This window comes from Helicoverpa armigera, chromosome 29 (genome assembly GCF_030705265.1).
Source record: "Helicoverpa armigera isolate CAAS_96S chromosome 29, ASM3070526v1, whole genome shotgun sequence".
In the NCBI taxonomy this organism is placed as follows: Eukaryota; Metazoa; Arthropoda; class Insecta; order Lepidoptera; family Noctuidae; genus Helicoverpa; species Helicoverpa armigera.
The window spans coordinates 464,517-477,390 of record NC_087148.1 but is presented as its reverse complement, the minus strand read 5'-3'; the positions used below and the strand labels follow the sequence as shown (position 1 = coordinate 477,390).

Sequence of the window (12,874 nt, the reverse complement as noted above, 5' to 3'; positions counted from 1 at the left end):
AAGGGACCCAATAAATTACTTCTGCGCAGGTAAAGGTCAGAACTCAAAATTGGTGCCGATGATTATACTTAAAACCTTCTCCCAAGTCTGACAAATACTATGCTGAATACCACATTAAAATAGGTACAGCTAAACGTGTCAGAATCACGCACAAACATGCCTACATACATACAGGTCAGACTGAGAACGTCCTTTGTTGAAGTCGGTTATAAAGACAATCAAAATCAACAATCATTTTAGTGACACTAGTTTTGAAAAATGAAACTAAACTCTAGAAAATGTATCCCATGATTAACAATTGAATACAATGAAAGGATATGCATTGCCATCCAGCGTGGCAATGCAGCCAGCCACGATCCCCGCTGACAGCGATGCGGATGAATTTTTTGATACTTAGTTTTAATATTATCCCCTTAATTATTTTTGTAAATACAGCACATATGAAAGAAATGGTTTGCGATATGAATTTAAAAACATGACTAAGGTACAGCCCCATTTATATGGATAGAAAAAGAATAGGTATTATATTTTAGAAAGTTTAAGAGAAAATAAAATAAATAAGAAGTAGTAGCATTTTTCTAAGAAACACTAAAGTAGATTATAATAATCCGATTCCAACCATTGATATTTATATGGTAAGTAAATGTATACAAAATTATTATTTTTATATTACAATCAATCAACTACGGAGTATCCAAAATTTTCAAATAATGCATTTTCGTGCAATCCAATAATTTAGGACCAAAAAATATCCAAATCAATTTTTACAAAAATATTTTTTCATGCCAAAAAATCTATTCATGCCGTATAATTTACACATCAAAAATAGATCACTATTAATATATTTTTCAATAAAATCAGGAAAGAATTATGTATAGACTCATGCTTCTAGAAGATAGAAGAAGTAAGACAGAATTTAGAAAAAAAACGCAATATCAAAATCAAATCCAAAATTATTTTGATACTTAAAACACATACTTTACCAATCTCCTAAGTCTAATTTCGAAAAAATCTTAAAAATACAAAAATATAGTTCATTCCCAAAGCGTTCATTCAATTCGTTCCTGAATGTAATCTTACCATAAATGTCTAAAACCAAATATGATGACTTCGCTTTCCGTGCTGTTGGGAATACAAGACTTTGTCAATATTTGTTTAGTATTTAAAACTTAAGTTACCCCGCTCTCAAAAATTATTGTAACTGTTCAAAATTACATTTGTATAATCTATAACTTTTCTTCAATCGCATTTATTAATATTCTTATCTCATAAAACATGCCCATTTCTGCTCAATAACCCAATAGTTTCTCTAGCACAAACTAACTAACTATTCCAAAATTCTCCTGATACTGTAAACTGTCCGCAAAAACGACTTAAAGTATCGTTAAAATCCCCGAATATTGTAACTATCCCAAGTATCATCTTCTTCCGACTAAATCAACTATCCCATTTCTTAACTATTGATCATCAATAGTCATTAATCGATTTGAAAACATGGTACATTACACAGGTGTTTCATTTGTAAAAATTCTCCTCTATGATCCCGTCACATAGACATCCCTCAACGTCCCACCACCTATCCCCAACTATCCACTCACCAGCTGGTTCATCCATAGTGCTGATCCTCACAGGGAACTCCTCCCGTCCCAGCCCGTTGTCCACGCGCAAGTAGTATGTCCTATCCACATCCTCCTTGGTGATGCGAGCCAGGATTAAAGTGATGTTGTAGTAGCCGCTACCCTGGGGGTGAAAAAGGATATTAAAATCATGCAAGAGACTTAAATAAGAGATGCCGAGATATTAAAATGATTATAAGCTGGTCATCTTCGTCTAGACTTTTTCCAACTATGTTGGGGTCGGCTTCCAGTCTTATCAGATGCAGCTGAGTACCAGTGTGCCACATGGAGTGACTGCCTATCTGATGTCATGAACCCAGTAACATGGGCAATCCTATACTCGTTGGTTAGACTGGTGTCAGACTTACTGGCTTCTGACTACCCGTAACGACTGCCAAAGATTTTCACTGACAGCCGGGACCTACAGTTTTACTATCCTCAAAACTTCTCATTACCAGCTTAACCCTCAAATCTTACCAGCAGCAGTGGTTCCAACGCAGTGATCTCTCCGACCTGCCTGGGAGCCATCAACACCTGGTCTCCGATAGACCACTCGGCGTTAGGCTTGGGGTTCTCTAGCCTACACCTTAAATACAGCCCACCCATCCTTTAACCATCCTCAACATGAACTTTTTGGTGGGTTATCATCAAATGACCCCTCCCAATGTGGGTGCAGCGTGAGGGAGTGTCGGACTCTTACTGACTGAAACCCACTATGTTCCTTCTTAAGCCCTCTATGTACCAGCGCCGCGGTAACTCGCGCGAACAATCCTGCAGCCTGTCTTCAGCATGAGCTTAACCTTCTAATATCTTACCAGCAACAGTGGTTCCAACGCGGTGATCTCCCCGACCTGCCTGGGAGCCATTAACACCTGGTCTCCGATAGACCACTCAGCGTTAGGCTTGGGGTTCGCTCGGACGGTCACGTTGAGTCTACCTTCAGCTCCCAGCTTCAAGCCGAAGATGGTGATCAGACCTGATTCTTGGCGTTTTGGGGGGTCTGTGGAAGAAAGGATAGTGATATTTTAATGAAACTTGGAATTAAATCCTACTACATTATATAAGGCACTAGTAATATAAACGCAATATTTTGTATATGTGAAATATAGATTTTGTTCTTCCTCGCTAAAACTGCTGGATAGATTTTGATGAAATTTGGTAGTAATTTAATAGCTAATATTATATCAAGATAGCATTAAGGCTTATTTTTATTTTATCCAAGTGCAGTATCTCACTAATCAAGTAAAACCGCGGGCGGAATCTAGTATTTTACTTCTATAAGGGGAACATTTTTTTGAATTTTATGTACCTTTAAGGCTCCTTAAGGCTCCGGAACTACTGAACCAATTTGAAAAATTCTTTCACTATTTGTAAGTATAGCACTCTCCATGAGTAAGTAACACAGACTATATTCTATCCTGGTGAAGGAAATCGTCCCCTCAAAAAGTTCGAAAAGGCTACTTACATTGCACATGCAACTGCCGTGTAACTTCCATTGGTTTCTCCAGAGCTTCATGTTCAGCTCTGCAGACCAGTTTCTTCGCGTCATCCTCATCAGTCAGGGTTTTGCTCACGTTCTGACTGATCGTCTGAAGGTCAGACCCTGGTTCTGACGTTACGACTGGCTGGTATACGCCTTGGAGGAGTTCTTCGGATCCTGGAAATGGGAAACACGTTTTTTATGCATGTTAGGTATGAAGTATGTACTCTAAATATAAAGTAGGTAGATAAAACAGCTGAAATTCCTTCAATAATCCTTAAATTATCTGAAAGAAATGTACCGATGCCTCTTCCACGTAAAAACAAACTTAACAGCTGTTAGGTATCTAACACAGTGCACAAGATACAGTTTGGTACACATATCTCCTAATCATCAAAATCTTGCTTACTGGGTATTTAATTTAAAATTGAAGAGTATTTATAATATAGTATATAGTATTTTATTTTTAGTTTTGTATAAAGATACGTAGTTTAAGTTTGTATATATGTATAGTGTGTACATTGTAGAAATAGATTATAAAAATAAATACCACAAATGTATATTGAAATTAAAATAACTATATAAATTGAAGAGATAGATATTTGGACACATTATAACAACCAGTTGCAAATAAAAAGATCTTTACCATTTGATAACTCAATATTTAAACGACAATATAACTAACTACAACCATGAATTTAAACCAATAAGCCATATCCTATACTCTCACTTACCTAAGAACCACGTGATCTTGGCAGCTGGTCTTCCATTGGGCACCACGCACTGCGCCATGAATTTATCTCCATCTCTGAAGGTCGGCTGCTGTGGGGAGTTCAGGATTGGTACTCCCGGCGCTCCTGTGGGGAAAACAGAGCATTAACAATATGGCCAAAGTCAGGTTTGTTGTGTGGGAGCTCCCTAAAGTATTCTGCAGTAATAGTTTTCAATTCTTGATGTTCATCTGAGAACATTTTTACCATCGAGCTGGGTGTATCAATAGCCAACTTCCAGACTCCGGTTTGTTTTGTGAAAGTTTCTTATAACCCACCTGATAGTGAGGTGGTTGTCAGACTTTCTGGCTTCTACTGCCCGTAACGACTGCCAAAGATGTTGATATGACAGCTGGGACCCACCATTTTAACATGGCTTCCAAAGTACGACAGAATTTCTTCATAGGATCAACTATTTTTAACCTTGGTCCTTGAAGATTTATAAATTCTTCTTATAGATCTACCATAAACTTTTTATTTTAAGTAAGCTTTTGCAGGCTCTTATTGTAAAGTGTTTCGTTGCACGATTCCAAAAAGTTAGTCTCATGGAGAAGAGCAGGCAAGAAGCATGGAGCTTCATTTCATATATATTCTCATTCAATCTATTGCTGACACTTTTTATCTTGTTGACAAAGAAAGAGTCAGCAATAGACTTAAAGAAGCTTTAACTTTAATGGAGCTTTGTGCAACTGACGGTATGACTCGGTTACATAACATTAGTAATTATGGGTGATACATACTTGCTACCAGCAGTCTCATGGTCCCCACAAGCTCGATGCTCCCTGAGGGGGGCGGGAGGACGCACGTGATGTTGCCGTTCCACTCCTCCTTGATATTCTTGATCAGGGCACCACATTCACCAGCCTGGAGAAGAAGAGAGGGGTTTTTAGTGAGTGCTTGAGCTTCTACCATGATTCTCCTCTACCTGAAAGTTGACTGGTAGAGAACGCCTAAGGCATTAAGTCCGCCTTTGTACCTACGTTATTTATTTTTGTAAAATGTGTGCAAAATGTGTAAAAAGAGTCGTGGTTAGGACATGTTCAGCAGTTTTTGGGTTTCTCGCAAACAGACAGAAGCGGAAAAAGATTACAGACAGTCATTAAAATACCTATAATTCCTCAGAGCTTTCAAGGGACTAATTTTCTTTGTAAGTTTTGACGTTCAAAAAGTGCTGTTTACCAGCCAAGTTTGAATTAATGATTTACAGTTGTAATCGGATGAGAATAAAAACTCTTACGTCCTTCTCTCGGTTCTAGCTTAGTTCAGCCAAATCGGGTCAGCCGTTCTTGAGTTATAAATATGTAGTTTAACTAACACTTTCTTTAATTTATGTAAATGGAATAGGTACAGACAAGAAACAAAATACTGAAAGTAAAATGCAAATTACCCGCATACGAAAAACGAATGTAATCAAATTGGGTGTCGATTAATTAATTGCGCAAATATGTATACTTGACATACATAAAAAAGGTAAATTAATATGTAAATAAATTTTGTCTGTCTACTCTATAAAATAACAATTTAAGTAGCTGAATGTACACCTGGCAAATATACATTTGCATAAGCTTTATTTTATCCGAGGTGCGAGAAGAAGTTCCCTATGGCTCACGGGTGAAACCACAGTGAAAAGCTAGTCTATACTGATATTACGAAGAGGAGAAACTTATTTTGTTACTTTGTACCTAAAAAGTTGCGAAATTACTGTTCCGATTTAAAAAATTCTTTCACAGTTGGAAAGCTACACTATTCCCGGGTGACATAGGCTTTATTTTATCCCGGTACGGGCAGGGCAGAAGTTCCCTCAGGTTTCAGATAAAACTCCGATGAACAGCCAGTTATAATTTACATAGAGGTTTACCTTGAGCCCCTGTCCTGCATACACGACATCTCCCTGAAGATTATCAGGTATAAGTCTGTAAGAAGTCGCGCCAACTGTCATTCTGAAACAGAACAAATAACATTCATTATTTACTTGAAGACAATATATACCAAACTGGAAAAACGTATGTATCTTCCTAGCCTTTTCCCAACTATGTTGGGGTTGGCTTCCAGTCTGGCTGGATGTAGCTGAATATCATTGTGGCACATGGAGCGACTGTCTGACCTCCAGGACCCAGTAACTCGGGCTACTCGATAGTAGTTGGTACGACTGGTTGTCAGACTTTCTGGCTTTACCAAACAGGCAGTCGTTCTATATGGTACAAGAAGCGACTGCTTATCTGACCTCCTCTACCCAGTTACCCGGGTAACCCAATACCCCATGCTTAGACTGGTGTTAGACTTACTTCAGTTATGAAAGACGACCACATCAAAATGAATAAGGTTGTCAGATAACACTCTTTAACATTCTAGAAGGGTTTCATTCTCAACTGACCTGCAAGAGTCGATGGGGTACGCCACCTTGCACAGCACGCTGAGCTCGTCTCCGATCCTCCTGACTGCCTCCCGAGGGGTGATCTCCACATTTTGACCTGGAAATAATGAGAAAATATATTATTAGCACAGCAAAATCAACTTCTTCTTCTTCCTGCCCTGTTCCCAACATCACCTGGGACACACAATAACACATTTTTTTAAACATAGGTGACTTTTTATCCGGATGCGGGAAGTAGGTAGGTAAGTAGTAGTCTCAGGACGTGGGCGGAACTCTCGGTAAAAAGTCTCTTCTAGTAGTTAATGAATAGGTACTTTCTAATTACAAATATCGATCACTATTTTATCGGGATGCAGGTCTCCTCTTGGGTCGCGGTTGGAATTGCTGGTAAAACATAGAATGTATTATGTAGTATGAATAGGCATTTGCTTTTTGATTAAAAATTTCAATCATTATTTGAATGGACAGAATACCGAATATTTTTTTGCATTTCGTTAGCAATAGGTATATAATACTAGGTAAAACGCATCTAGTTGAAAACCAGCTAGGCGATATTTCAAAAGCTTCAATATTTTTAGAGATTAATCCTATGCACCAAACAGACTGCTCTAGGTAAGTAAAAATAATATTCCTACATAAAATAAAAACGTCCTCTGCATAGTTCGAACCGGCCGTAAGCGGATAGAAGCGGATATACCCGGATAGAAGCGGATTGAACCGGAATAAACTGGCCCGATGCAAATGGCGTGCCATGTAGTTTTAGAAGCAATACTGCTCATGGTGGAATGGGTATTTTCGCCAAGTTTTAAGATGAACAAAATATCTTGGTGGAGAAGTTTTTGTCTATAATAATACGGCTTATAACTTTGATATTATCTGAAACTGCCCGATGGTCTAGCTGTTGCATGACGCGGCTGCTATGCACGAGGTCTCGGGTTCATTTCCCGAGTCGAGCCGATATAGCTTATGTGGGTGATAGAAAACACAAAGCAGCCCGGAGCCTGGATGTTGGTGATTGATACTCCCGTGCATGGGAGAGCACGTTAATGTCGGTCCTGCGCCTGATCTCTCACCGATTGTGTCTGCGCAAATGCTCATGTACCATTACATGTATTGCGCAGTTGGCTGATCTCCTTATATCAGATCAGCCACCGTGGCCAATAATCGGCTAGGAGGATATCATCTTTGACTTTGAAGTACACCACTAAATTACCAGCAGTACACATAAATGCATATAATAACATTATTATGTACTACATCTGCCTACCTTCATTGGAATACTATGCCCGTACTCTGACCAGCCAAGTTGGGAGAGCCCAAGTTTATCCAATCTCACTTCGAGTTAGTACTGTTGACAACAAAAGTCTAACAACTTTTTGGTTTTCTTTCTTCACTAGGACAAATCTTAACCATTATTGTATTTTTTTGTAAACGTGCAAATGTCTATGTAAACGAATAATGGATTTGTTTGTATTTGTGTGTTTGTAATTCTTAGATACTTTGGGCACACTGCAAACTTTTAGTCGGCCGATAGTTTGTTTGAGCTCATAAATCAGTATGAAGATGAATTTGTAGTACGCACATTACAAAGATCTGGTATTTAGCCGGTATCAGAACACGGTTACTCTTTCAGTATTTTGTAATTGTAATAACACAAAATGACTTTTATAGCTGACTGTACATAGGTATATTCAAAGTTTTGAGACCTGAGTTTTGAAACTGAGTATAGTGGAATAGTTTTCATTGGAGTTCTTTGAACATCAATGCATTTATTTGAAACAAATATCATGTGTTTTCTGTTAGCTGTAAACTCAAAACCTGCTGAATGGATTTTCATGCAGTTTTTTTACCTTAGAGTGATTTATAAATAAAACTGGATTGAAGATTTGTCTTACATCAAAAACTTAAACACCTGTTGAACACTTGTCTTAAAAAAGTGTGGCTGCAAAACGAACCTTATTTCAACGTCATAATCTGGTTTTTTTAGACAAGTGTTCAACAGAAGTTTAAAGTTTTGGTGGTACGACAGTTGATTGTTTATTTGTTTGAATCGAATAGGCTCCGGAATTACTTAACCGATTTGAATAATTCTTTCCTTGTTAAAAAGTTGCACTATCTGCGCTAAACATGGGAAATGTTTTATCCCGGTATGTGTCAGTAGTTCCCGCGGGACGCGAATGACACCGCGGGAAAACGGCTAGTAGTAATATTAAAGGATCGTATTTTGAAATGTTTTTAAAAATAAAATGTCGGCTATATTTATTTGGTGTGTCTGCAAATGATTTTGTTTCAACACAAACGTATTCAGTGAATTCCAGTTTTTAATTAAACAGTCTTTTTTTGTAGAGAAATTAAATATTTAATGAAAAAGCGTTTTTCCGTTTTGTTATACTTTTTTGTTGGTGTTTTTTAAATGAAAAGAACTAATTACAATGTGTAGGAATATTTTTGGGAAATCTATTTCAAATTGGTTAGCTTTTGAAAATACCATTAATGTTTGGTACCTAACAATTAATCTATATTTCTATACTAAAATATACTAATAAACAGGAAAATTGCTTGTACTTTTTTTGTATCCTAAAATATCCTATCCTAAGTCTTTCTCCCGGGTGTTCCGCCCCTCTAATTTTCAGCTTAAGCGGTTCAGCCATTTTCAGCTTAAGCGGTTCTGGAGTTATAAGGAGTGTAACTAACACGACTTTCTTTTATACATATATTATGTCACCAGTACATTTCCACTGCCGTTTATTATTTTTCGACCTAGAAAATTTATCAACTTACGAGTCTTGTTATTTTCCAGTGACATATACCTACCTATAAAGATCAGTAAAAATCAACTTAAATCTTTTTCAAAACGCCTACCTCCCTGCAACCAAATATCCAGAGTTTACCCGACACACGTAGAGAGAAGTAATGAAACGTTTCAGAGAACAGACCCCAGCGGGCGACAGGATTTAAGCTATATTTTATTGTTAGAAAACAGTGCAAGAATTTATCAAATAGTTTCAGAACTTTCTGAGCCTTCAGGGTAGGTACAACCAAGCAAACAAACTTATTTTTCCTTTTTATAACATATGTAAGTCCAGATTAGTAGAAAAATTCAACATGTCTACCTGAACTACACTTTACCCGACAAACGTAGAGAGAAGTAATGAAACATTTCACGGAACTGTGCTGTGTACCCCCGCGGGCGACAGGATATTGTGTGACTCTCGCCTGCAGGTGCTCTCTACTGAATTAGGTGACAATTCAATGTGGGTACCGACTATGTGTTTTTACTCATTGGTATATACTAGGAGGCAGACAGAGTAGCGTATTAGTAGCGATTACTGCCAAGTTACATTTAAAATCCTTTCATTACTTTTTGAGTGAAAGAGTAGGTATCAAACATCCAGGATATCTTCATAAATTCTTACTAGAGTTTACAATATAAGGAGGATATGCGAAAGTCAATCTAAACTACATCCGTCGTACCACAAAAACTTTTAAATCTGTTGAACATTTGTCTAAAACAAATCAGATTAGACGTTGAAACAAGGTCCGTTTTGCAGAAACACTTTTTATAGACAAGTGTTCGACAGATGTTTAAGTTTTTGTAGTAAGGCTGTAATTGTTTTACGCAAGCACGTATTATGTGACTAACATAAAATAACCTACAATGCAAAGACTCTTCAAGCAAAAATATCACATTTTATCGTACCATTCAAACATAAATTCGAGCGAGCATTAAAAAGCACATTCAATATATAAAACGAACAAACAAACAAGAAAGTCGAACTAAATCCATACCATGGAGTATTGAAAGATGATCAGAGATGTCATTATGCAGATAGGTCAGACGCCTTCTTGTAGGTCAAACACGTATGGTGGGCATGACTAAAACGATCAGTTACGAGTTAACTAACGAAGCGATTCGGTTCTTTGTTTCCGGGTTATCTTTTTTATGATGGGATATTATCAAATTATAGCAGTCGCTTCTTGTGGCACACTGGTACTCAGCCGCATCCGGTTAGACTGGAAGCCGACCCCAACATAGTTGGGAAAAAGGCTCTGGAGATGATGATATTTCAAAGGCGTATGAGGGCAGAGCTAGTAACGTTCCTCGTCTCCCTCGCCCCGCATGTTGTCGCGCTACTTAGGAGATTTTCCGTTATAACATCTCTGCTAGTCATTTTGTACTCCATGATTCGGTACCATTCGTGTAGCTCGCGGCGTATAGGAAATTGTAGACGAGACAGTGGAACTCAACTTTTACATCAGTTGGCTGTCCGTTTGAAGAGTTTTCTCGTTAAATCTATACTAGTATTATAAAGGTAAAGAGTTTTCTTGTGTGTTTGTTTGCTTTAACTTAGGTACTGCGATTGAAAAATAGTTTCAGTGTTAGATAGTCCTTTTGTCGAGAAAGGCTAGGCTACCCTTTCTAGCACGGTTAGTGCAGAAGTTCCAACGGGGTGCGGGTGAAACCGCTGGCAGAAGCTAGTTAAGTATAAAGCTGAAGAGTGTGTATGTTTGTTTGCCGGAATATGCAAATCTCGGGAAGTATCGGTCCGGTTATAAAAAACTCTTTCACACTAACGGATTTTCCACTCGGTTTTCCGTGCGACGTCTCAGCCAACAATTGACAACTACCGGTGCAAAAATCTGCTAGTGTGACAACGCTGTTGCCTAAACAATCCACGTACAATTAGAACGATCTTCAAGCAATATCATATTTTATTGCAGCTTTGAAAAGCACATTCAATATATAAAATGTACAAACAAGAAAGCATTCGAACTAAATCCGAACGCGTCCGCGTAGCTCGCGGCGTATAGGAAATTGTACGAGAGACAGCGGCGCTCAAACTTGTACATCAGTTGAGAACTAACTGTTGATGTATATTGAGTTTATTTGATAGGAACTGTCCATTTGGATTCGTTGATCCATATATCTGTACTGAGTTTTTAGTAAACGTAGTTAGTAAACGCGCTGAGTAGTTAGTAAACGCGGTAATCTTAAAAAGTAAGTATTAATCCGATGACAAAAACTATTTTAATGCTGGATAGCTCATTTATCAAAGAAGGCTACTTTTTATCCCGTTGCACGAACCAACAGCGTGTTGGTCCAGGCGTCTTCGAAAATTGAGTCATCATCATCATCATCTCAGGCATAGGACGTCCACTGTTGAACATAGACCTCCCCCTTAGATCTCCACAGATACCTGTTGGAGGCGACCTGTATCCAGCGTGCAACAAAGTCAAAAAGCATGCCAAATTTAACACCTCTTAAATAATAAAAATACACGCATCTATCAATATACATATCCGAATAGACTTAGTTTAGAAACCTCACGTAGAAATTGCGTCAAACTTAGTACTAGAGTCGTGTCATACAGGGGTTGAAACTCTACTATAAGCTAGCACAACTGAACTATTGCAATAGTTTAGTTCGCTATATTAAGTTTCTTGTGAATATTGGAAACCATATTCTGATGAATCCATAGTAATGTATGTTCAGAGAAATTTCTATAAATGGTAGCAATCCTGTACCTATGGCTGTTTCAGAAATCCTACTAACATTTTAAGTGCTGTTTGTATGTTGGTTTGTTCTTTCACGCAAAAACTACTAGAAGGATTTCGATAAACATAGTTTATAATATGTATACGCTTCGTTATCCCTGGGTGTTACAGGCTATATTTTATCCGGATGCAGAAGTTATTTCTACGGAAGGGAAGCAGGTAAAACCACGGAAAAAAAACTACTAAATATTACTTGCGACACAAAAAACAATTACGGTGTTTTCCTAACAAACCAGACACGACAGAAAGGCAGATAGATGAACAACAAAAAATATTCATAGTTATTTTCAAACACAATAATAAAATTAGAAATATTTTTGACGTCATCAACTGTCTCTATTTCATATATTAAAAACCGTCGATGTGTGTGTGTGCAACACATACATACACACGCCAGCCCGCGGCGACGCGACGGCCATATTGTAGTGCAGGACAGTTGCACTCAAACTTTTAACGACTAGTACGAAAATGCATTTATAACTAAATTGTTTAGTTCAAAAAAGTCGCGGTGGCCTAGTGGGTAAAAGACCAACCTCAAGTATGAGGGCGCGGGTTCGATCCCAGGTCAGGCAAGTACCAATGCAACTTTTCTAAGTTTGTATGTACTTTCTAAGTATATCTTAGACACCATTGACTGTGTTTCGGATGGCACGTTAAACTGTAGGTCCCGGCTGTCAGTGAACATCCTTGGCAGTCGTTACGGGTAGTCAGAAGCCAGTAAGTCTGACACCAGTCTAACCAAGGGGTATCGGGTTGCCCGGGTTACTGGGTTGAGGAGGTCAGATAGGCAGTCGCTTCTTGTAAAACACTGGTACTCAGCTGAATCCGGTTAGACTGGAAGCCGACCCCAACATGATTGGGAAAAGGCTCAGAGGATGATGAACTAAATTGTTTAGTTTTTCGTTCATTGTGCATTTAAATAGTGGACATTTCAGTTGAAAAAAACTATATTTACTTTTATTATTTAATGACAAAAACACCATGATAAGTCTGATTGATCATAGGGTTAAGCAACGGTATTGGGTCGCCCGGGTAAATGGGTTGAGGAAGTCATACAGGCAGTCGTTCCTTGTGACAC

General features: G+C 38.1%; 1 protein-coding gene across 7 annotated transcripts in view; it reads right to left on the bottom strand.

Annotated features, from left to right (window-relative positions):
• LOC110378491 (fasciclin-3) overlaps positions 1–12,874 on the bottom strand; it is a 187,256-nt gene that overhangs the window by 12,438 nt on the left and 161,944 nt on the right. For 5 of the 7 annotated variants that reach the window (XM_064042720.1, XM_064042721.1, XM_064042723.1 and 2 more), the window contains exons 3-10: positions 6,241–6,337; positions 5,725–5,806; positions 4,607–4,730; positions 3,831–3,953; positions 3,082–3,273; positions 2,432–2,616; positions 1,599–1,740; positions 1,081–1,122 (exon numbers count right to left, since the gene is read on the bottom strand). In XM_064042720.1, the coding sequence (XP_063898790.1) occupies positions 1,081–1,122; positions 1,599–1,740; positions 2,432–2,616; positions 3,082–3,273; positions 3,831–3,953; positions 4,607–4,730; positions 5,725–5,806; positions 6,241–6,337 (987 nt within the window). The remainder of the gene's footprint in view (positions 1–1,080; positions 1,123–1,598; positions 1,741–2,431; positions 2,617–3,081; positions 3,274–3,830; positions 3,954–4,606; positions 4,731–5,724; positions 5,807–6,240; positions 6,338–12,874) is intronic. The other 2 variants (XM_064042722.1, XM_064042726.1) reach the window with 1 other exon arrangement.